This window comes from Oncorhynchus masou, chromosome 23 (genome assembly GCF_036934945.1).
Source record: "Oncorhynchus masou masou isolate Uvic2021 chromosome 23, UVic_Omas_1.1, whole genome shotgun sequence".
Taxonomy (NCBI): domain Eukaryota; kingdom Metazoa; phylum Chordata; class Actinopteri; order Salmoniformes; family Salmonidae; genus Oncorhynchus; species Oncorhynchus masou.
Window position 1 is genome coordinate 35881528 of NC_088234.1, and position 26491 is coordinate 35908018.

At 41.4% G+C, this 26491-nt stretch overlaps 1 protein-coding gene across 2 annotated transcripts in view; it reads right to left on the bottom strand.

The window, feature by feature from the left end:
* Positions 1-26491, bottom strand: part of cdh23 (cadherin-related 23) — a 688999-nt gene that overhangs the window by 28152 nt on the left and 634356 nt on the right. For both annotated transcript variants that reach the window (XM_064931960.1, XM_064931959.1), the window contains 2 exons: positions 5992-6161; positions 5260-5397 (listed from right to left, as the gene is read on the bottom strand). In XM_064931960.1, coding sequence (XP_064788032.1) covers positions 5260-5397; positions 5992-6161 — 308 coding nt within the window. The remainder of the gene's footprint in view (positions 1-5259; positions 5398-5991; positions 6162-26491) is intronic.

The following is a 26491-nucleotide window of genomic DNA, read 5'->3' on the forward strand; positions in this document are numbered from 1 at the left end:
CAAATGCTTCTCAAACATGCCATCTGGTGGTCAAACTAGTACTAACTAGCATTAAATAACGTGCCATAGAATTCTGTGGCAGCCCGCAAGGTGTGCTGCAGTAGTATGACACAACGTGTACAGGAAAAACCACTGTAGGATCAGCCTCCCCTCCCCCAGTCACAGCCTTAAAGGGTAGGAAGCAGTTTTGAGTTTTTACTCACCAAAGGAACAACACAGTGTGGTCAAAGACTTAGTGACTTAGTTGTAGTCACGATCTGGTTACCTACAACTACAAACATAGTTATATTTTGTTTTTTAAACATATTTGTTAACCTATTTCTAGATATCTTCAAAACTACGTACAATGCATATTTCTCTACATCATATGGATAATCTACTCTGCGTTAGCTAGCTCAGGTTAGTTAGCCACTAGCCATGCAGATCGAGTGTTCGCAATGGTGAGCTACAATCCACTAATCACGAGGAGGTGTGATGAAAACAACCAATCATATTCCTCACACAAGGGGTCCGCATGATCTCTGTGAAGTAGGCTAGAATTTTTCAACCTTGGCTTAGTACTAGCGAGCTACAGTAGCTGACTGACTGCGCTGTTGTGATCCTTTCCATTTGCCTGGAGCCTTCCTCCAATCGCTGTCTTATTGTTGACTCTTCCCCTCTTCTCCTTTGACCAATGCTGCCTCTGGATTATTGCCTCCGGAATGTATCTACTTTGGATTTAACCTACTATATCGCTATTGGATTAGCTGACTCTCAAACATTATAGAGTATAGAGCCGAAAGAAGAAAAAACATTTTCACTGTCCCAATAATTATGGAGGACACTGTAACTAACTTTAGCTGGCTGGTTTTCTGGCTAAGATAACTGCATATTTGATGGTTAGATGGTGTTATATACAGTGCCTTGCGAAAGTATTCGGCCCCCTTGAACTTTGCGACCTTTTGCCACATTTCAGGCTTCAAACATAAAGATATAAAACTGTATTTTTTTGTGATGAATCAACAACAAGTGGGACACAATCATGAAGTGGAACAACATTTATTGGATATTTCAAACTTTTTTAACATATCAAAAACTGAAAAATTGGGTGTGCAAAATTATTCAGCCCCTTTACTTTCAGTGCAGCAAACTCTCTCCAGAAGTTCAGTGAGGATCTCTGAATGATCCAATGTTGACCTAAATGACTAATGATGATAAATACAATCCACCTGTGTGTAATCAAGTCTCCGTATAAATGCACCTGCACTGTGATAGTCTCAGAGGTCCGTTAAAAGCGCAGAGAGCATCATGAAGAACAAGGAACACACCAAGCAGGTCCGAGATACTGTTGTGAAGAAGTTTAAACCCGGATTTGGATACAAAAAGATTTCCCAAGCTTTAAACATCCCAAGGAGCACTGTGCAAGCGATAATATTGAAATGGAAGGAGTATCAGACCACTGCAAATCTACCAAGACCTGGCCGTCCCTCTAAACTTTCAGCTCATACAAGGAGAAGACTGATCAGAGATGCAGCCAAGAGGCCCATGATCACTCTGGATGAACTGCAGAGATCTACAGCTGAGGTGGGAGACTCTGTCCATAGGACAACAATCAGTCGTATATTGCACAAATCTGGCCTTTATGGAAGAGTGGCAAGAAGAAAGCCATTTCTTAAAGATATCCATAAAAAGTGTCGTTTAAAGTTTGCCACAAGCCACCTGGGAGACACACCAAACATGTGGAAGAAGGTGCTCTGGTCAGATGAAACCAAAATTGTACTTTTTGGCAACAATGCAAAACGTTATGTTTGGCGTAAAAGCAACACAGCTCATCACCCTGAACACACCATCTCCACTGTCAAACATGGTGGTGGCAGCATCATGGTTTGGGCCTGCTTTTCTTCAGCAGGGACAGGGAAGATGGTTAAAATTGATGGGAAGATGGATGGAGCTAAATACAGGACCATTCTGGAAGAAAACCTGATGAAGTCTGCAAAAGACCTGAGACTGGGACGGAGATTTGTCTTCCAACAAGAAAATGATCCAAAACATAAAGCAAAATCTACAATGGAATGGTTCAAAAATAAACATATCCAGGTGTTAGAATGGCCAAGTCAACACCTGAATCCAATCGAGAATCTGTGGAAAGAACTGAAAACTGCTGTTCATAAATGCTCTCCATCCAACCTCACTGAGCTCGAGCTGTTTTGCAAGGAGGAATGGGAAAAAATTTCAGTCTCTCGATGTGCAAAACTGATAGAGACATACCCCAAGCGACTTACAGCTGTAATCGCAGCAAAAGGTGGCGCTACAAAGTATTAACTTAAGGGGGCTGAATAATTTTGCACGCCCAATTTTTCAGTTTTTGATTTGTTAAAAAAGTTTGAAATATCCAATAAATGTAGTTCCACTTCATGATTGTGTCCCACTTGTTGTTGATTCTTCACAAAAAATACAGTTTTATATCTTTATGTTTGAAGCCTGAAATGTGGCAAAAGGTCGCAAAGTTCAAGGGTGCCGAATACTTTCGCAAGGCACTGTATTTAATGTAATAATAATAATCATTATAATTTATTACATTTCTTTTCAAAGAATCTCAAAGCATTTCAAAATCAACATACAAACAAGCAATGTACAGTGGGGCAAAAAAGTATTTAGTCAGCCACCAATTGTGCAAGTTCTCCCACTTAAAAAGATGAGAGAGGCCTGTAATTTTCATCATAGGTACACGTCAACTATGACAGACAAAATGAGAAAAAAATTATAGAATTTATTTGCAAGTTATGGTGGAAAGTAAGTATTTGGTCACCGACAAACAAGCAACATTTCTGGCTCTCACAGACCTGTAACATCTTCTTTAAGAGGCTCCTCTGTCCTCCACCCATTACCTGTATTAATGGCACCTGTTTGAATTTGTTATCAGTATAAAAGACACCTGTCCACAACCTCAAACAGTCACACTCCAAACTCCACTATGGCCAAGACCAAAGAGCTGTCAAAGGACACCAGAAACAAAATGATAGACCTGCACCAGGCTGGGAAGACTGAATCTGCAATAGGTAAGCAGCTTGGTTTGAAGAAATCAACTGTGGGAGCAATTATTAGGAAATGGAAGAGCGTGACTTATAGCCACTGGACTTCTCCAATTCCACTCTGTGTAGCACCCACTTGGGTGATGCCTAAGCAGCTCTTGGCACCAGAAAGCTCACCACTAGGGCCAGTACGATACCAGTATCGCAAAAATGAAAACAGGAGGCAGACCAAACTATTTGGTCCTTTAAAAACCTGCTGTATGTAAAATATTATGTGCTATAGGTTAGGAAATAAATAAATGTGACTCTGGATGACAACATAATGATTTTTGATTTCAATATTAGGGCTGTTTTCCCAAAAATTTGAAATCAGCTTCATGTTTTGTTTTCATGCCACAATTACTAACGAGTATTGCAATACTGGTATCGTCCCAGCCCTTGTGCAAACGATTAGGTTTAATTTGAAGTTATACATTTTAATTCATTTCTGTTGGAGTTTACATTATAGGGAATAGGCTGGCTTGCCGGGTCCTCCATATAACTTCACACCCGCAAAAACATTTTCCGGCATGACTTCGGCATTCTCGGGATTCTGATCGGTTATATGTAATAACTCTAAAAATAGAAAAGTGAGGTGTAACTTTGCATTGGGACTTTTGACGTGTATACTAATGAAAAACCATATGTTACATGTGGTTACATTTATACTACCTTCTATTAGTGGAAATGAAAAATTGCACAAGATCAGTGTCTAAGGGCAACTACACCAGACTCCAATGAAATGCGGAAGACTGACAGGAGTCAAAGCAGCAGAGATCGAACATTTAGGCAGAAAAACTAACTCTTTGAAAAAAGTTAATCCCCCTTACAAGAATGTCTGTTTTATGTCATAATAATAATGCACATAATTGTGACACTGAAGTGATTAATGCATACTTATACAACCTCTAGATTAAGGACGTTTCATTTTGCACTAGCTTGTACCCAAGGAGCTCTGAGGTAAAAGGGATAGTTTACTCATATGATGTAAAAGGCAGCATCATTATCACAATTTTTGCTCTGTGCTGAGAGTGCTCCATCTTAAAAAACATGAACATTTTGGGGGATTGTATTAACAGTGGACTAATGAACAACACACCAAAAGAGTAAAGTGATCCTTTAAAAGCTATTATTCCAACCGCAACCTTGGTCTCCTCCTTTACCTCTACAAAGTCACCTTGTATCTGAAAATGTCTTTCTTCTTAGGCTAGTAAAATGTTTCATTCCAGGTCCCATATTCCACATTTAAGTGTAATTTCGATGATCAGGCAACATACACTGGGTGTATAAAACATTAGGAACGCCTGCTCTTTCCATGACATAGACTGACCAGGTGAATCCAGGTGACAGCTATGGTCCCTAATTGATGTCACCTGTTAAGATCACTTCAATAAGTGTGGATGAGGTTGAGGAGATGGATTTAAAGAAGGATTTGCAATCCTCAAGAAAATTGAGACATGGGATTGTGTATGTGTGCCATTCAGAGGGTGAATGGGCAAGACAAAATATTTAAGTGTCTTTGAACAGGGTATGGTAGCAGGTGCCAGGCGCACCAGTTTGAGTGTATCAATAACTGCCACGCTGCTGGGTGTCAATAGTTTCCCGTGTGTATCAAGAATGGTCCACCACCCAAAGGACATCCAGCCATCTTGACACAGCTGTGGGAAGCATTGGAGTCAAAATGGGTCAGCATCCCTGTGGAACACTTTCAACACCTTGTAGAGCCCATGCCCCAATGGATTGAAGCTGTTCTTAGGGAAAAAGGGGGTGCAACTCAATATTAGGAAGGTGTTTGTTCCTAATGTTTTCTATATTGAATGTAGATGAATCTGTTATTTTTCTTTGAAAGAGTACAAAATAGAGTGAAAACAAAAGAGAGGAGCGATTGCGTGTGTGTGTGTCTGTGTTTGTGTGCGTGTGTATATGTATGTGTGTTTGTGCGTTAGAGCTTGGATTTGGCAGGTGCACACCGGTAGCTAGTACTAGCACATTGAATTTTCTACTGCTCGAGGACCATACACCACAGAATATTGGCTAAAAAGTTCCAGCTCCTAAATATAAACAGTACCAGCACCCAAAAATGAGTGCCTGCACCAATTTGTGAAGTGCAGTGATATGTGAAGTAAAAAGAAGTCGACTTCAAGCACTGCAAAGTGTGTGTGTGTGTGTGTGTGTTTCTTCACGTGTTAAAACATGTTACAGAACTCACAGTGGAGGGAGTGATGCCAAACTTGCCCTCTCCGTCTACCAGGCCGTACTCGATGACAGAGAAGAGGCCCGAATCTGCATCTGTGGCACTGACTGTCACTATGACCGTGCCCAAGTCAACATCCTCAAACACTGGCTTCTGCAAAGGGACAGCATGACACAACATCATCAGCATACACACAGGCAAGCACAAACTCAGACCATCACAATAGAAATTATATCAAATGAGTACTACTAAAGGTGTCCGCATGCATCCCAACCAAAATAGTTTGTGCATATATAATGACATTTTTGTTAGATTTGGTCTTCCGCAAGTGTTTTTTCGGCTATTCGTGCACACACATTTTTTTCTTGAGGCAAGCCGAAGTCGGTAGCCAACGTCTATGCCCCTTTGTTGGTGATTGGTCAACAGTAGGGGTTCTTCAATGAAGTGTCATTCAACAAGAAACAAATTGTTTTCATGCAACATTTTTTACTTGACTATTACTGCACCAAACATCTTAGAGGAAAATTGCGCGACTAAGATCTTCTTGGGAAAAACGTCAACATTTATGACAGATTTCTTGAGTTATCTTTTTTTTCAAGTGAATGTCTTTTAATTAAGGTAGTATGTGAAAACACACGTTCAGTTCGCTTAGCCGAGTTCGGCTAGGTGCCAGCTGAACCGAAGTATGCTGACGCCTTAAGGGTGACGCCCTTTGCAATGCATGTTGTGAACTAGTATTTTTGGTACCTGGTAAGAGGGTTGTGTAAAGATGGGCTTGTTATCATTGATGTCTACTATACGTAGGTAGACAGGAAGCTCAGCCACTCTGGGTGGACTGCCGTGGTCCTGAGCTCTCACTGTGAAGTTCAGCCACTGCACCTGCTCAAAGTCCACTGTCCGGTTGGCTTCGATCTTACCTGCACAACAACACAATGATTACCAGCACACTTCTCATCATACATATACTAATTATAGGGGAGAACGGGTTGGTTGTCTCACAGGTTGGTTGTCACAGTGGTTATTACTCAAAATCCAGAAGGGGCTGTGTAATAATTTAATTTCAAGATAAAAATGTGTGTCCTCTATAGGAGAGTTCATCCATGTGTTCAATTCAGGACAGGATCTAAAAATATTGAGGTGAGAGGAATATTTGCAGTTTTCAAGGGTGAAAGTAAATATTCATATGCTTGTTATTTCTTTAATAAATAGCTATATGATGGGAGTATCCATAAACAATTACTTTATTGAAAAGAGGAAAGGAAGAGCTTTATTTAAATGTGTATTTTTTTCCATAGATCAAGTCATGTGGTTACTAGCATCTTAATTAGTATTGGGGGGTGTTTAGGGATGGTTGTCACATTCGCCCTGTTTCCACCGGCACTTAAATATAGGGCCAAATTCCAGTTGACTCTAATCTAATTCGCAAATTCGAGCCCTGTTAGGGTAAACTTGGCCCAGCGCAGCCCATTTTCACAACTGGTGCCAGTTCAATTAGAATTCGGCTGGTGATGCCATTACTACACTACCGTTCAAAAGTTTGGGGTCACTTAGAAATGTCCTTGTTTTTGAAAGAAAAACACTTTTTTTGTCCATTAAAATAACATCAAATTGATCAGAAATACAGTGTAAACATTGTTAATGTTGTAAATGACTATTGTAGCTGGAAACTGCATATTTGTTTATGGAATATCTACATAGGCATACAGAGGCCCATTATCAGCAACCATCACTCCTGTGATCCAATGGCACGTTGTGTAAGCTAATCCAAGTTTATCATTTTAAAAGGCTAATTGATAGTACCCGCAAAACACCAGTCTCAAAGTCAACAGTGAAGAGGCGACTCCGGGATGTCCCTAGAATTTCTAAGCAAACAGCTGGAGGCAGGGCTTTCTCCTATAGAGCTCCATTTTTATGGAATGTTCTGCCTATCCATGTGAGAGATGCAGACTCGGTCTCGACCTTCAAGTCATTACTGAAGACTCATCTATTCAGTAGTTCCTATGATTGAGCGTAGTCTGGTCCAGGGGTGAGAAGGTGAACGGCTAGGCACTGGAGCGACGAACCGCCTTTGATGTCTCTGCTTGGCCAGGTCTCCTCTCTCCACTGGGATTCTCTGCATCTGACCCTGTTATGGGGGCTGAGTCACTGTGGTGGAGAAGATTTTTGTGGGCTATGCTCAACCTTATCTCAGGGTAGTATGTTGGTAGACTGTTGACATCCCTCTAGTGGTGTGGGGGCTATGCTTTGGCAAAGTGGGTGGGGTTTTATCCTGCATGGTTGGCCCTGTCTGGGGGTATTGTCGGACGGGGCCAGTGTCCCCCGACCCACCCCTGTTACAGTCTCCAGTATCTATGCTGCAATAGTCTATGTGCCGGGGGGGGGCTAGGGTCAGTCTGTAATATCTGGTGTAATTCTCCTGTCTTATCTGGTGTCCTGTGTGAATTTATGTATGCTCCCACTAATTCTCTCTCCCTCCCCTCCCGGAGGACCTGAGCTCTAGGATCTTTCCTTAGGACTACTTGGCCTGATGACTCCTGGCTGTCCCCAGTCCACCTGGTCATGCTGCTGCACCAGTTTCAACTTTTCTGCCTGTGGCTAGGGAATCCTGACCTATTCACCGGACGTGGTACCTTGTCCTGGACCTGCTGTTTTTGACTCTCTCTCCGCACCAGCTGTCTTGACCTGTGAATGCTCAGCTATCAAAAGCCAAATGACATTTATTCCTGCCGTACTGACCTGTTGCACCTTCTACAACCACTTATTATTATTTGACCTTGCTGGTCATCTATGAACGTTTGAACATCTTGAAGAACAATCTGGCCTTAAATGGCCATGTACTCTTATAATCTCCACCCGGGCACAGCCAGAAGAGGACTGGCCATCCCCCAGAGCCTGGTTCCTCTCTAGGTTTCTTCCTAGGTTCCAGCCATTCTAGGGAGTTTTCCTAGCCTGCTCTTTGGGGTATTGGGTTGGGTTTCTGTATAGCACTTTGTGACATCTGCTGATGTAAAAAGGGCTTTATAAATACATTTGAATGATTGAATGATAATCCATGAAAATATTACATTCCAATTAATATTTTTTTTTTATGAATTAAACACAACTATTGAAATCCTTTTGCTCCTGAATGTAATTTGAAATACTGCTGGGATTTAAAAGCGTGCATTATTCAAATTTATTCACTGCAATTGTACATAATGGATTGTATGGAAAAGGAACAACAAAGAATGAACAAAGTAAATGAATGTGCAGGTGAGTTAAAAGGAGGGAATTTACATCAAATCTCCGTATAGTGCGGATGTTAATGTGCAACAATTTTTCCACATATTTAATTTAAATAATTAAAATAAGACAACTAGACGCACTTGTGTGAAACCCTATCCCATAATACCCCCCCCCCCCCCCCCGGGATGCCAGTTACCCCGGTACTTTAAAAAAAAACAGCCCCTTTTCTAAAAAAAATATATTTCATTAAATAACAAAAAAAGTGTAAACTGTAGCCATTTATTTCTCTTTATAGTGTTATGCCCTGACCTTAGAGCTATTTATATCTCTATTTTGGTTTGGTCAGAGTGTGATTTGGTCCAATGTTGTGATTATTATGAATAAATGAACAAACAATATCCCTATTTTAAATAGAATTGTAACTAAGTAAACTTATACTCTGTTTTATTTTATCTGATTAACAATATGAGTTCATAAGAAGGGATTGTGTGACAAGGACAAGGAGTAATTAAAGTTAATGAACACCATTCCAACTAGGAAGAAACAAATGGGTTGGGGACTGTGTAAACAAATAAGGTCGTTAACCTAGCGTTGAACCTACAGAAACTTAGCTCTGGGGTTTTTAGATAAGATAGTGAGTGCATTCCTAGGTTTTCTGTTAATTAGAACTGACAGCTCAGTGGTGATTGATAATGTTGAGGGGTCAAAAGTTATCTGGGAGTGTGTTAGTAAGTTAGAATGAACTTTTCACCTCACTTTGTCCCGGTCGAGAGGAGGGGATTCTGTTAAAGCAATGAAATGACGTCATGATCTGTATATAAACTGTTGCTCGTGGTTAAGTGTCAGCGCGCTCCGAGAATAAATTCTGTTACCTATTATTGAAAGACTGGTCTGCGTCTATTTTATGCAAACAAGAATCTTAGAAATTCTCATAAAATAGATTCAGGGTTTTCAATTGATGAAAGCACATTGGTAAAATTAAATTACACTAACATCCGATTCCTCTTCTTCAGACGACGAATACCGTTACATATAGTTTATTTGCCTAAGAATGACCTTCATCCACATACAATTTTTTCCCCAAATGTTGCCCTACTTTAGTTTGTTTTATTAAGCATTGACATGAACATTTGAGTAGAGTAAGAACTGCAATGCCAAAGCAAATATTCAACAATGTTGAATTTATTTCTACACATTTATTTTTGTAATGTTAGAGAGAAATACTGTTCAATAAATAAAGGCTTTCCTTTTTTTTCAAATAAAGGCTTTACTTTTTCAAAAACATTGTATATTGGTTTATTTGTTGCTGAAAAACTAATGGCAAACACTGTGACAACCAACCCCATACTGTGTGACAACCAACCTCGGACAAAGTGCTGTTAATGGCTTATAACTCCGTGTTGGAATAAGATATGAGGATAACAAATGGTCCCCATTTCAACCGAAGACCTTGGTTTTTCTCCTAACAGTGAAAATAAGATATACTGGTGCATTAGAAATACATTAATTTGTAAAAAGTGTGACAACTAACCCCGGTCTACAGTATGTGACCAATAAAATTGGATTACAATTTGATTTGATGCCCTCAAAGCCGGTGTTTGGTGGATATATTGGCACGGGTGTCATTAGGCCCAGGCAGGCACACTGTGCCAATATCCTCCAAACACAGGCTTTGAGCGCATTATCACTTTTATACAATGGGTTACCAACATACTCAAATAATCATTGACATGTTTTCAATTAAAATCTTATTTTGATGAATTTATTCATAGTATTTCATCCTTCCAGATATAGTCCCGACACAAATCTAGGGTTGCTACCCAAGCTAACTGGTCATTCATTCTATCGGTTTGGTTGCCAGTCCCAGTCGTTCAGTCTTTTTGTTCTGTATCTATGGAAGAGAAACAGTTGTTCATTCTAAATGTTCCATTGCCATACTGGCTGAATAACAGCAAAATAGCTGCATTTGTATTTATTTAAACTGTTTTATAAAGACATTTATTTGGGGTACATCCATAACAATAAACTAATGAGGTGCAATTTCGCCTGGCATAGGACATTTGCTCACTCGTCAGGACACTGTTGTTCAACAACACAGCTAACACAATCACTTCAAACTGAAGCTGTAAAGACTGCAAACTAGCTGCACTTCATTTAATTTGACTTTTTTTCAATTTATATTGAAATATATATTATCCATAAAAATTATGATTCATGATTTCGACTGGCTGAGAAAACGCTGCCTGTCTGTCTCGTCCTGACTCCCAACACGTTCATTACTGTGGGACAGCTGGATATCGAATTTAAATATTGAAACAATGTCATAAAGGTCAAAGAGACAGACAGCAAGGTTTATACAAATGTCCACTGTTGAAACCTAAATGTTAGCCTAAAAGAAATGTGAGATAATGTCTAGATGCTTTTTAGAGTAGAGATCAAGTTTATAAATTGCCTGGCTGGGCTGATGAGACAGTGGATTGCGCAATCAGCTGGAACAGAGTAAATAGGAATTTTCAACGTCATAGATTTGTGGACTAAAACCCGTCTGGAATGCAATTTTAACCAATCAGCAATCAGGATTAGACCCACCCATTGTATTGTATAGTATGCTACATCTAAAAATGTTATTATTTTTGTCATGGCAAGTTGGTAGAATGTTTGCATTTAGAATGTTTTGTTGATTATTTGTAAATTAGCTTACCCAGCGAATCATTTCTTGAAGGAAACAAATTGAATAGCACAACAAATCTGGGGGCATTTCTGTGAATTTCAAATCTGCCATTGTTTGTTGGTTCAATGTAAAACTGATTTGACATGATACAGAGTATCATATATCAGTGTTCCTTTTTCTGTAAAGTGAATTGTGAGAGGATTCTCTATCTATGGCCACATCTAGATCCATGTATTTAGAGAGTTGGGACATTGAGGTTTCTGCATTATGATGCATTTACATGATACTACAACATTATATGGTAGCAATGTTAGCAGAGCATTAACATTACATGGGGAAAATTTGAACAATCCTATGTAACTGAATGTCTACAATTGGAAGAATATTCTTAATTCTAAAAGTTGGTGTAACTGTCTAAACAATATCCATTAACCCTAAAAGCACAAACGTAGTTATAACGTACATGGTACATGGTACAAGTACATGGTTTTAATTCCCGCAAATACGCAGAACATTCTCACACATTTAAAGTCAAATTTGAGGTTTAAAAATACAGCTTTATGCATGTTTTTCATGTTTTGAACAGTTATTTTGATTAATTTCATCCCTGGCAACTTGTCATGAAAATGTTTCTGTTATTTATTTAATGTGTTTCTTTGATACTGAGAAATTGTCGAATTAGCTCATTTGACATACCAGTAAGACCAAAAATGAAAGATGAGACTCTCAACTTTGTATATGGAGACATTGACTGGAAGCTAAATATGTATTCAAATAAATGTGTTATTGTTTAGTTATAGTGGCTGTCATTCCCTAATCAGGGGTGGCACCATATCTATATATTTTCAGGGTACATACAGTGCCTTGCAAAACTATTCATCCCCCTTGGCGTTTTTCCTATTTTGTTGCATTACAACCTGTAATTTAAATAGATTTGTATTTGGATTTCATGTAATGGACATACACATACATTGGGAGAACAAGTATTTGATACTTTTTGTTTCCTACTTACAAAGCATGTAGAGGTCTGTAATTTTTTTAATCATAGGTACACTTCAACTGTGAGAGAAGGAATCTAAAACAAAAATCCAGAAAAAAACATTCTGTGATTTTTAATTAATTAATTTGCATTTTATTGCATGACATAAGTATTTCATCACCTACCAACCAGTAAGAATTCCGGCTCTCACAGACCTGTTAGTTTTTCTTTAAGAAGCCCTCCTGTTCTCCACTCATTACCTGTATTAACCACACCTGTTTGAACTCGTTACCTGTATAAAAGACAGTTGGTGGAATGTTTGAATTTAGAATGTTTGGTTGAATGGAGCGACAGTGTTGATATCAACATTTTAAAAAGCAACTTTAGTAGCATTTAGAATGTTTGAATGTTTGGTTACAACAGTTTGGTGGCAACAACCCCAAAATGGGCTTCTACACACAATTTCACAAGTTTGTCCGTACCATGGATGGTACAGGGACATCAGTATCAATATCAACAAATATCATCATCAATGCTAAGAATCAAATAATGTATTTAAAATGATAATGGCTTATTTAGTTTTGTTTCATGTGCACTATGGCGGCTAAAAGCGGAATTGCAGTAACACATACCAGAAACACATTTAAAATAATAAAATGAGATACAACAAATTGAACAAAATCAAAAAGTCTTGGCGTCACAGTGCATTCGTAAAGTAATCAGACCTATTGACTTTTTCCACATTTTGTTACGCTAACCTTATTCTAAAATGGATAAAATAAAATAAAAATCTCATCTACACACAATACCCCATAATGACAAAACGAAAACAGGTTTTTAGAAATTAATATTATTAATTATTAAAAATCTAATAATTACATAAGTATTCAGACCCTTTGCTATGAGACTGGAAATTGAGCTCAGATGCATCCTGTTTCCACTGATCATCATTGAGATGTTTCTACAATTTGATTGGAGTCCACATGTTGTAAATTAAATTGATTGGACATGATTTTGAAAGGTACACAGTTGACAGTGCATGTCTGAGCAAAAACCAAGCCATGTCCGTGGAGCTCCGAGACAGGAATTGTCCGTGGAGCTCCGAGACAGGATTGTGTCGAGGCACAGATCTGGGGAAAGGTACCAAAACATTTCTGCAGCATTGAAGGTCCCCAAGAAAACAATGACCTCCATCATTCTTAAATGGAAGAAGTTTGGAACAACCAAGACTCTTCCTAAAAGGAAAGGAAAATACCTGTCTATTTGTAGAAAAATCACCCTGATTAACTCCTTAGTTATATCACAGTTTACCTATTTGCTTATGGTTTTGCCTACCCCTAGTGACCTACTTTTTAAATTATATGAACAAAAAATATTCAATTTTATTTGGAACGGCAAACCAGATAATATGAATTCGGTGGGCAGAAATGATTAAATATTAAAGCATTAGACCTCTCACTAAAGGCATCAGTCATACAAAAGTTATACTTAAATCCAAACTGGTTCTCTTGTCAATTGGTACGAATGTCTCATCCTATATTCAGGAAGGGCCTTTTCCCCTTTATTCAGATTACACCTGCTCACTTTCGGTTGTTTGAAAAGGAAATCATCTCCAAAATATCTTTATTTTTTAAACAAGCCTTAGAAAGTTGGTTGCAATTTCAGTTTAATCCACCTGAAAGGACGGAAAAAATAGTACAACAAATATTGTGGTTAAATTCAAATATACTAATTGATTCAAAAAACTGTATTTATCAAAGAAATTTTTAAAAAAGGTATAAATTTAGTGAATGATATCATAAATAGGACTGGTGGAGTTATGTCACACATGCAGCTAACACAGACATATGGAAATATCTGCTCTACCCAAAATTACAACCAATTAATTGCAGCATTACCACAAAAATGGAAGAGGCAAGTATAAGGGGAATAAAGTAAGGAACTTGTATGTCGGCCCTGTATTAAAGAACACAAATGGTTAAAGAAAAGTGTGATAAATAAAAACATATACCAATTTCATTTAAGGACCAAAAAACTGACAGCTGTGCCATATAGATCGCAAAATAGTTGGGAAGAGATTTTCGATGTACCCATTCCATGGCACATGGTTTATGAATTGATACGCAAAACGCCGGATTCAAAACTTCAAATTTTTCAATATAAATTACTATACAAAATTCTTGCAACTAATAGAATGTTATATATATGGGGGATACAATCCTCCCGGCTCTGCAGATTCTGCTGTGAGGAGGCAGAGTCATTAGATCCTTTATTTTGGTATTGCCCATATGTAGCTCATTTTTGGTCACAGGTCCAGGAATGGCTGAAGAATTGCAACATTTGCCTAGAACTAACACTACAAATAGCAATACTGGGTGATTTGAAAAGCCATAGTCAATCAATCAATCAATAATATAATAATTATTTTAGCATTTTTTTAAATTTTTAATTACAATCTGTAGAAGCTATTAGAATAGGAAGGTTCAATTATTTTGTGAAGCATCACAGCACAGTTGAAAAATATATGGCAAGTAGAAATCCAAAATGGATGATGTTGAGAGACAGATGGGAGGGGTTGAGTGGAGCTGAAGGGTGGGACTAATAACAAGATAAACAATGTAAGGGATAAGGGATCTGTAGAATGTATATAGGTTCGGAGCTTTTGCATAGCATAGTTACAAATAGAAATCAAACTGGATGGACATCAGAAATAGAGGAAGGACTAAGAAAAAGTAGACTGTGTCTGTAGAGTGTGTATAAGATGTATGGATTGAAGGTGTGGCGAAATCTGCACGGAGCCTTCACCGTGCACTGCCACTTTAAGAGCACATGAGCGGTAAGGAAGGAGGAGATAAAGAGAGCTCATTCAGCTCTTTGGGGAGGGGCTCTTGGCTGGCGCGACAGTTTGATTGTGTGTGCTGTGCTGCAGAAGTTTTGTTTGTTTTCAGCGTTTGTAGTTTATAAAGTATTTAACTCAATCATCGGTGTGATCACTTTAGATCGTGGTTGTTTTTGTTTGGGACCGCGCCCGTTATGGATCGCATGGATTAGTAGCAACATTGTTGCGAAGCTTTAACATACAAACCAACAAACCATCGGACAGTCAGACCGTACACATGCAGGCCTGAAGACCACAGCTAAGATTTCTCTTTTTCTCTCTCTTTCTCTTCCCTCTCGTTTCAGTGCTTTACCCTGCAACAGATTCTCTATTTTTCAAATGCACTTCCCATTGAAGTTCATTAGAGCTGGACTATTATTGCCCTGCCAGAAGTATTTTGATGGACATTTTAGTTAAAAGGGAGGTTGCTTGCAAGTTGTGTATTGTAATGTGAACTGTATTGAGGTGAGGTGTACTAATGACATGTGGCCGAGAAGACTGTGGACATTTTTAAGGCCTTTGTTGTGTCGATGAACACCCCCCACATTCATACCCTCTGCACTCATCCACTAGAAAATAATACAGATTATTGCAAATCCTCTGTTGATGACTGGGTTTGAAGATGCTGTTTAATTGCTCTGCCATTATTAGTATTATTGTATGAAGTATTCTTGTCGGGGTTACCCCTGTGCTGTGATGTGGGTTTTATATGGTGTGTATTCTCTTTTCTCTCCACTGGCTATCTGGTAAACAGGCTACACTCTAGGCAGTCTCTTCTGCTGATGTGTGTGGGTCTGGTAGTGATACTCTCTCTATTCTACTCTTTTCCTTTCGGCATGGTTAATACCTGCCTGGCGCCCGAACAAAATCTTTCTTTACCCCTCTCTAATAAATACCGCTACAGAATTGGCACCCGAACAGGGACTTGAAGAGAAACACTCATGACACCATCCACACAAGGTTGAATCATGTCTTTTGTTGAAACCCCATACTGTGTCAATGTGGACACACCTGGTGGTAATCATGTTCGGGATTCTTTCATTGTGGAAGGACTCGATGAACTAATGGAGTTGGATAGCACTGACCCTAATCCCCAGGCTTCTGGCTCACCTATAACATCTCCACCATTACCCTCCCCTCAAACCCTTCCGGTTACCCTGTCCAGAGAGACTGGGAGAGGTGTCTCTGTGATCACTGGACAACTGGAACATCAATGGACACACACCAATCATAGTTTGACAATGCAGGAGAATGCCATTCGCAAACTCAGTGAATGTGTGGAGGCTCATCAGACAGATGTGCAGCAGAGGTTGGATTACCTTCCCTGTCAAATGGAGGAAAACCAACAACAAATTGTTCAGAGACAGAAATATTTACAAGATTCTCTGAAGCAGGATATTCAAGGAAAACTGCACCGGTTCAAAACACAAATGGAAACTAACCATCATCAAGTCATAATCTTTCTTGAGGAGGAACAAAAACAGAGAGCAGAGAGGAGTCAGCCTCTGTTGTGAAGGGAGTGTGTTCTTATCTGAAGGAAGTTATGGAGGACATGAAGAACTCCCTCACAGGGGAACTACGATTTTTGATTGAACAGACTCAAAAGGACACCGTTAATGAGATGGAAAAAGCACAGAAGGCCACAGACCTTCAACTGGAAGAGCTGCACCAGGAGGTAATGCAGTGCTTTTCCCTTCTGGACAAATCTTCTGCACCTCCCTCAGGTTGTACCTCTGCCACTGGCTTGGCCAGTAAGGGAATAGGAACAGGTAGTACTACAAAAACCCCTCTGAAGATACTGTTAAACAACAGAACTCCCGCTGCCACTGTCATGCCTCCTCTAGAGCGCTCCCTCCCTATCAAACTACTTTTCCCCACTTTTGGCAGCCCAGAAGATGATGTTGATCCACTGTTTTTCTTATCTAAGTGTAATTATTTTCTTTCTATCCGGCCCCTTACTGACTTGGAGGTTCTTGCTACCCTCCACAATGTTCTCCATGGTACAGCAAGAGACTGGTGGGAGATAGCCCGTGAACAGGTGTCAACCTGGGAGGAGTTTCAAAATATATTCCTCTTAGCCTTCCTCTCAGAGGACTATGTGGATGAACTGGCGGAACGTGTTCGTAACAGAGTCCAGGGTGAAGCAGAGCCAATACGGGACTTTGCCTTCTCCTATCGAGTTCTATGTAGGAGATGGAAGGCTGACATTACTGAGCAGGAGATGGTCAAACTCCTTCTTAAGAACATGGTTCCCCGCCTTGCTAGTCAACTTCGAGAACGTGTGAAAAATGTGGATGATCTGGTGCGTCTTGGGACTCAGTTTGAGAAGGACTGGAAGCACCACCTCCAAACTAAAAACCCCGTTCCCTCATCCCAGTATACCCATAACTCTCCTGGGGCTAAACCGTCTCAGATATTTGCAACCCAAGATCCAGGACAAATGTCCAGTCGTGTGTTGGAGGAGTAAAGTCCAACATCCTCCAGATTCTTGCCCGCTCTATGTCCAGCGTCAGGATTCAGGAAAAGGTCAGAAAGGACCGAAGACTAAAAGTCTAGACAGGCGTGGTGGCTTGCATACAATTGGGTCAGCCTTGATGCCCACCATGAAGCCTTTAGACAGCACAGCTAGCGGTCTTATTCCTATTCCGCAACAACTATTGGTTCCTCTGACTGTTAGGAACTGGAGAGGGAAGGCCATAATTGACACAGGGGCATCTTACACCCTGATGCAAGAGGCCCTGTGGCAGAACATGGCATTACCTCACGAGGAGCTATGAACATGGGAGGAGGGACCATTGTACTTGGCCAATGGAGAACCTACCACCCCCTTGGGCTGGATTAGTATAATAATAAAACTGCATGGTGAGACTATTAACCTTCCTGTGGCAATTCTTGCAGATTCAAGACTTGCATTTGCTGTAGTCCTTGGCCTAGACTTCCTGTTCTTCAGTGGACTGACCATCTCGATGTCCGAACCCTCCTATCGGCTACACTCTGACTATTCCCAGCTTCATCTATTTCAACCTGGTAATGCACTGATTTCAGGTTGGAGCCTGCTACATTATGCAGAGTCCGGACAAGGTCAAGTCAGAGACAGAGAAAATATAAAGAGACAAAGACAAAAACATGTTCCACCAGTGAAGTCCGAGAACCCAACTATCACCCTGATTACCGCCGTACCCCCCCTTCTATCCGAGAGCAAAAACAAACCTGATGCGGATTTCTACATCAAACAAGCAGTGGAACAGGCATGTCTGTCGGATGATGAAAGGTGGCAGCTCTCCCAGATGTTGGACATGAACAGTGAGGTTTGTACTTTTACACTCGGCCGTACAACCGTCTTCAAACACAAAATCTATACCCGGCATGAGGTCCCCATTAAGCAGCGTCCCTACAGGCTGTCCCCTGTCAAACTGGCAATTCTCAATGAACAGCACAAAAGCATGTTGGAGAATGGAATTGTGGAACCTTCTTTTTCCGGATGGGCTTCTCCGGTTGTCCTGATTCCTAAGAAAGATGGTGGATATCGATTCTGTGTGGACTACAGGAAGCCGAATGCCATAACAGAAAGCGATGCCTACCCTCTACCAAACATAAATGACATACTGGAATCTCTGGCAGGAGCATCCATCTTTAGTAATCTGGATATGAACAGTGGCTATTGGCAGGTGTCAATGGATCCCGCTAGTCAGGACAAGACTGCCTTTGTCACCCCTGCTGGTTTGTACTCCTTCAAAGTCATGCCTTTTGGTTTGAAGAATGCTCCAGCAACCTTCCAAAGGTTGATGTAGACTGTCCTGGGAGATATGAGGGGTAGAAATTGTCTTGTGTATCTGGATGACATCATAATCTACTCCTCCTCTGTCGGGGATCATCTGCAAGACATTCAGTCCGTCTTCGACAGGCTACAGGCTGCAGGTTTGACCTTGAACTTGAAGAAGTGTCGTTTCTGTCTGCCAGAACTCAAGTTCCTTGGTCATGTGGTTAATGCTGAAGGTATCCATGCAGATCCAGCCAAAGTTGCAGCCGTGCAGGAATTCCCAATTCCCACATCCCTCAAGGCTGTTCAGCGGTTTCTGGGCATGGCTGGATGGTACCATAGGTGTGTGCCTGACTTTTCAAAGGTAGCTGAACCCCTCAACCACCTTAAGGAAGAAAGGTGTGAAATTCCAATGGACCCCTGCATGCCAAAGTGCATTTGAAGCACTCAAAAACAGTCTAATTACTCCTCCAGTGCTTGGACATCCTAACCTGAATGCTCATTTCATTGTGTACACGGATGCAAGTCAAACAGGACTTGGAGCAGTCTTGGCTCAACAAACAGGACTTGGAACAGAAGAAGTTCTTGCCTATGCAAGTCGCACCCTTAATTCAGCCGAGAGGAATTATTTAACGACTGAAAGGGAGTGCCTCGCTGTGGTCTGGGCTTTGGAGAAATGGAGCTACTACTTGGAGGCAAAGATCTTCACCGTTGTCACAGACCATGCTGCTCTGCAGTGGGTTCTGGCATCAGGCAAGACCAACAGCCGCCTTATTCGCTGGTCTATCAGTCTGCAGAAGTTTGACTTCATCATTGAGTATCGCAAAGGAAAACTGAATGTTGTACCAGATGCCCTTTCTCGGATTACAGAGACTGCCAATGTTTGTCCTCCCTTGTGCAGTACTTATGCTAACGCTAAATGTCTGGATGATTCCTTTCCTCTGGATGATGAGAGTGTATGGAGAGCACAGCAGAAGGATGCTGCCATTATGGTGATCCACAAAAGTCTGTCTGAAGAAGACTCCAAGAGTCGCTTCAATGATAAGTATAGCATAATTCAGGATAAAGTGTATCAAAAAACTCCAAGAGGAGATGGAATACACAGCACCCATTATCGCGTCTTCATTCCCTCTACATTGTGTGACCAGATAATCCAAGTTTATCATGCCAATCCCATGAGTGGCCATCTTGGAGTTAAAACTTATCGAAGACTACAAGAGGTGGTTTACTGGCCAAGCATGTGGGTTGATACCCGGAAGTTTGTACAGCAGTGTGAACCTGCCAGAAATACAAACCAGACATTGGCAGACCTGCCGGGAAAATGCAGCAGACCGTGGTGAACCATCCAAATGAAATGTTGGGAATTGACCTCATGGGACCTTTTCCTCCCAGCCGGGGGACACGGAATGAATTTTTATTGGTGGTAGTGGACTACTACACACACTGGGTGGAGTTGTTTCCCCTCCGCCAAGCCACTGCATCAGCCATTGCTCTAATTCTGAGAAGGGAGGTTTTTACCAGATTCGGGATTCCAGACCAAATCCTCTCTGACCGAGGTCCGCAGTTCATATCAGGAATCTACAAAGAGCAATGTACCTACTGGGGTGTAATTGCCAAGTTGACCACAGCCTATCATCCTCAGACCAACCTGACCGAGAGGGTAAACCGAAGGGGATGATTGCTTCATTCGTGGGGGATCAGCACACAAGTTGGGATCAGCATCTTCCAGAATTTCGCTTTGCACTGAACTCTGCCGTGCAGGAGACTTCTGGGGTCACTCCCGCCGAACTCCACCTGGGAAGACCACTAAAAGGTCCGATGGACAGGTTCTTGCAAAGTTCGAATGTTTCACCTGACTGCCCAGCGTTTGATGCCATACAACACCACCACACCTTGCTAGCCAGAGTGGAGGCCAGCAAAACCAAAGCCAAACAACGACAGCTGAGAAACTATGACAAACATAGACGAGACGTGTGTTTTCCACCCCAGTCTCGTGTCTGGGTACGTTCACATCATCTGTCAAAGGCATCTAAGAAGTTCACTGCCAAGCTAGCTTCGAGATGGAAAGGTCCATACCGTGTAGTGCAGCAGTTGGGACCAGTGAATTACTTGGTCTGTTTGGAGGACACTGGGGAAGACGTCAGGACAGTGCATGTTGTTGACCTAAAGCCCTGCTACCCTGCAGGACCTCTTCGTGGAGGACTCTGATGATGAGGACTTCCCTGGTTTTGTGTAGCAGGAACATGAACCTGTCAACCTGCATCCTCTCTGTTTCTACAGGCTTTGTTTTTTCATGGGGGGAGGAGTGTGGCGAAATCTGCACGGAGCCTTCACCGTGCACTGCCACTTTAAGAGCACATGAGCGGTAAGGAAGGAGGAGATAAAGAGAGCTCATTCAGCTCTTTGGGGAGGGGCTCTTGGCTGGCGCGACAGTTTGATTGTGTGTGCTGTGCTGCAGAAGTTTTGTTTGTTTTCAGCGTTTGTAGTTTATAAAGTATTTAACTCAATCATCGGTGTGATCACTTTAGATCGTGGTTGTTTTTGTTTGGGACCGCGCCCGTTATGGATCGCATGGATTAGTAGCAACATTGTTGCGAAGCTTTAACATACAAACCAACAAACCATCGGACAGTCAGACCGTACACCGGCAGGCCTGAAGACCACAGCTAAGATTTCTCTTTTTCTCTCTCTTTCTCTTCCCTCTCGTTTCAGTGCTTTACCCTGCAACAGATTCTCTATTTTTCAAATGCACTTCCCATTGAAGTTCATTAGAGCTGGACTATTATTGCCCTGCCAGAAGTATTTTGATGGACATTTTAGTTAAAAGGGAGGTTGCTTGCAAGTTGTGTATTGTAATGTGAACTGTATTGAGGTGAGGTGTACTAATGACATGTGGCCGAGAAGACTGTGGACATTTTTAAGGCCTTTGTTGTGTCGATGAACACCCCCCACATTCATACCCTCTGCACTCATCCACTAGAAAATAATAGAGATTATTGCAAATCCTCTGTTGATGACTGGGTTTGTTCTTGTATGAAGATGCTGTTTAATTGCTCTGCCATTATTAGTATTAGTATTATTGTATGAAGTATTCTTGTCGGGGTTACCCCTGTGCTGTGATGTGGGTTTTATATGGTGTGTATTCTCTTTTCTCTCCACTGACTATCTGGTAAACAGGCTACACTCTAGGCAGTCTCTTCTGCTGATGTGTGTGGGTCTGGTAGTGATACTCTCTCTATTCTACTCTTTTCCTTTCGGCATGGTTAATACCTGCCTGGCGCCCGAACAAAATCTTTCTTTACCCCTCTCTAATAAATACCGCTACAAAGGTAGAAGCAGAAGTGTTTATTAGTTTACTCCAATTGGGGGATCGGCGGAAGGTTTTGGACTTTACAGTGTCACAGAACTTTTTTGAGTTTGTGTAGCAGGAAGCAAATTTCTGCTTGAAAAAGCTAGCCTTGGCTTTTCTAACTGCTTGTGTATATTGGTTTCTAGCTTCCCCGAAAAGTTGCATTATCACGGGGGCTGTTCGATGCTAATGCAGAACGCCATAGGATGTTTTTGTGTTGGTTAAGGGCAGTCAGGTCTGGAGAGAACCTAGGGCTCCTGGTTCTACATTTCTTGAATGGGGCATGATTATTTAAGATGGTGATGAAGGCATTTTTTTTAAACAACCAGGTACCCTCTACAGACGGGATGAGGTCAATATCCTTCCAGGATACCAGGGCCAGGTCGATTAGAAAGGCCTGCCTGCTGAAGTGTTTCAGGGAGCGTTTGACAGTGATGAGTGGAGGTTGTTTGACCGCTGACCCATTACGAATGCAGGCAATGAGGCAGTGATTAATGAGATCTTGGTTGAAAACAGCAAAGGTGTATTTAGAAGGCAAGTTGGTTAGGATGATATCTATGAGGGTGCCCGTGTTTACGGCTTTGGGGTGGTACCTGGTAGGTTCATTGATAATATGTGTGAGATTGGGGGCATCAAGCTTAGATTGTAGGATGGCTGGGGTGTTAAGCATGTTCCAGTTTAGGTCACCTAGCAGCACGAGCTCTGAAGATAGATGGGGGGCAATCAGTTCACATATGGTGTCCACAGCACAGCTGGGGCAGAGGGTTGTCTATAGCATGCGGCAACGTGAGAGACTTGTTTTTACGGATGTGGGTTTTTAAAAGTAGAAGTTCAAATTGTATGTGTACAGACCTGGATAGTTGGACAGTACTCTGCAGGCTATCTCTGTCGTAGATTGCAACACCGCCCCCTTTGGCCGTTCTTTCTTGTCTGAAAATGTTGTAGTTAGGGATGGAGATTTCAGAGTTTTTGCTGGTCTTCCTAAGCCAGGATTCAGACACGGCTAGGACATCCGGGTTGGCAGAGTGTGCTAAAGCAGTGAATAAAACAAACTTAGGGAGGAGGCTTCTAGTGTAAACATGCATGAAACCAAGGCTATAGCGGTTACAGAAGTCATCAAAAGAGAGCGCCTGGGGAATAGGAGTGGAGCAAGGCACTGCAAGGCCAGGATTCACCTCTACATCACATCATCCTCTTATCTACCAACATAGACAGGGCTCTAACTCCTCGAGCTCCACAATGAGATAGGGTGCAGGCCAGGCAGCAGGCTGTTAGCCAGCCTGCCAGCTTAGTGGAGTCTGCCACTAGCACAGTCAGTGTAGTCAGCTCAGCTATCCCCATTGAGACCGTGTCTGTGCCTCGACCAAGGTTGAGCAAAATTAAACAATCTCACTCGGATAAAGACCTCCCCCATTCCTGCCATTATTGAAAGAGATCGTGATACCTTACATCTCAAAATAGGGCTACTTAATGTTAGATCCCTCACATCAAATGCAGTTAAAAATCAATGAACTAATCACTGATCATAATAGTGATATGATTGGCCTGACTGAAACATGGCTTAAGCCTGATGAATTTACTGTGTTAAATGAGGCCTCACCTCCTGGTTACACTAGTGACCATATCCCCCGTGCATCCCGGAAAGGCGGAGGTGTTGCTAACATTTACGATAGCAAATTTCAATTTACAAAAAAATATGACGTTTTCGTCTTTTGAGCTTCTAGTCATGAAATATATGCAGCCCACTCAATGACTTTCTATAGCTACTGTTTACAGGCCTCCTGGGCTATATACAGCGTTCCTCACTGAGTTCCCTGAATTCCTATCGGAACTTGTAGTCATAGCAGATAATATTCACATTTTTGGTGATTTTAATATTCATATGGAAAAGTCCACAGATCCACTCCAAAAGGCTTTCGGAGCCATCATCGACTCAGTGGGTTTTGTCCAACATGTCTCTGGACCTACTCACTGTCACAGTCATACTCTGGACCGAGTTTTGCCCTATGGAATAAATAATCCTGGACTATCAGACCACCATTTTATTATGTTTGCAATTCCAACAAATAATCTGCTCAGACCCCAACCAAGGAGCATCAAAAGTTGTGCTATAAATTCCCAGACAACACAAAGATTCCTTGAAGCCCTTCCAGACTCCCTCTGCCTACCAAGGACAAAAATCAGTTAACCACCTAACCGAGGAACTCAATTTAACCTTGTGCAATTCCCTAGATGCAGTTGCACCCCTAAAAACTAAAAACATTTGTCATAAGAAACTAGCTCCCTGGTACACAGAAAATACCCGACCTCTGACGCAAGCATCCAGAAAATTGGAACGGAAATGACGCCACACCAAACTGGAAGTCTTCCGACTAGCTTGGAAAGACAGTACCGTGCAGTATCAAAGAACCCTCACTGCTGCTTTATCATCCTATTTTCCCAACTTAATTGAGGAAAATAACAAGTCGAAATTTCTTTTTGATACTGTCGCAAAGCTAACTGAAAAGCAGCATTCCCCAAGAGAGGATGGCTTTCACTTCAGCAGTATTAAATTCATGAACTTCTTTGAGGAAAAGATCATGATCATTTGGTAGCAAATTACGGACTCTTTAAATCTGCGTATTCCTTCAAAGCTCAGTTGTCCTGAGTCTGAACAACTCTGCCAGGACCTAGGATCAAGAGAGACACTCAAGTGTTTTAGTACTATATCTCTTGACACAATGATGAAAATAATCAGGGCCTCTAAACCTTCAAGCTGCATACTGGACCCTATTCCAACTAAACTACTGAAAGAGCTGCTTCCTGTGCTTGGCCCTCCTATGTTGAACATAATAAATGGCTCTCTATCCACCGAATGTGTACCAAATCCACTAAAAGTGGCAGTAATAAAGCCTCTCTTGAAAAAGCCAAATCTTGACCCAGAGAATATAAAACAACTAATCGGCCTATATTGAATCTTCCATTACTCTCAAAATTTTTAGAAAAAGCTGTTGAGCAGCCAATCACTGCCTTCTAGAAGACAAACAATGTATACGAAATGCTTCAGTCTGGTTTAAGACCCCATCATAGCACCGAGACTGCACTTGTGGAGGTGGTAAATTACCTTTTAATGGCGGCAGACGAGGCTCTACATCTGTCCTCGTGCTCCCAGACTTTAGCGCTGCTTTTGATACCATCGATCACCACATTCTTTTGGAGAGATTGGAAACCAAAATCGGTCTACACGGACAAGTTCTGGCCTGGTTTAGATCTTATCTGTCGGAAAGATATCAGTTTGTCTCTGTGAATGGTTTGTCCTCTGACAAATCAACTGTACATTTTGGTGTTCCTCAAGGTTCCGTTTTGGGACCACTATTGTTTTAACTCTATATTTTACCTCTTGGGGATGTCATTCGAAAACATAATGTTAACTTTCACTGCTATGCGGATGGTACACGGATGGTACATTTCAATGAAACATGGTGAAGCCCCAAAATTGCCCTCGCTCGAAGCCTGTGTTTCAGACACAAGGAAGTGGATGGCTGCAAACTTTCTACTTTTAAACTCGGACAAAACAGAGATGCTTGTTCTAGGTCCCAAGAAACAAAGAGATCTTCTGTTGAATCTGACAATTAATCTTGATGGTTGTACAGTCGTCTCAAATAAAACTGTGAAGGACCTCGGCATGACTCTGGACCATGATCTCTCTTTTGACGAACATATCAAGACTGTTTCAAGGACATCTTTTTTCCATCTACGTAACATTGCAAAAATAAGAATCTTTCTGTCCAAGAATGAAGCAGAAAAATGAATCCATGCTTTTGTTACTTCTAGGTTAGACTACTGCAATGATCTACTTTCCGGCTACCCGGATAAAGCACTAAATAAACTTCAGTTTGTGCTAAATAAGGCTGCTTAGAATCCTGACTAGAACCAAAACATTTGATCTAATTACTCCAGTGCTAGCCTCCCTACACTAGCTTCCTGTTAAGGCAAGGGCTGATTTCAAGGTTTTACTGCTAACCTACAAAGCATTTCATGGGCTTGCTCCTACCTATATTTCCGATTTGGTCCTGCCATACATACCTACACGTACGCTACGGTCACAAGACGCAGACCTCCTAATTGTCTCAAGAATTTCTAAGCAAACAGCTGGAGGCAGGGCTTTCTCCTACAGAGCTCAATTTTTATGGGTCTGCCTACCCATGTGAGAGACGCAGACTCAACCTTTAAGTCTTTACTGAAGACTCATCTCTTCAGTAGGTCATATGATTGAGTGTAGTCTGGCCCAGGAATGTGAAGGTGAACGGAAAGGCTCTGGAGCAACGAACCGCCCTTGCTGTCTCTGCCTGGCCAGTTCCCCTCTTTCCACTGGGATTCTCTACCCTATTACAGGGGCTGTGTCA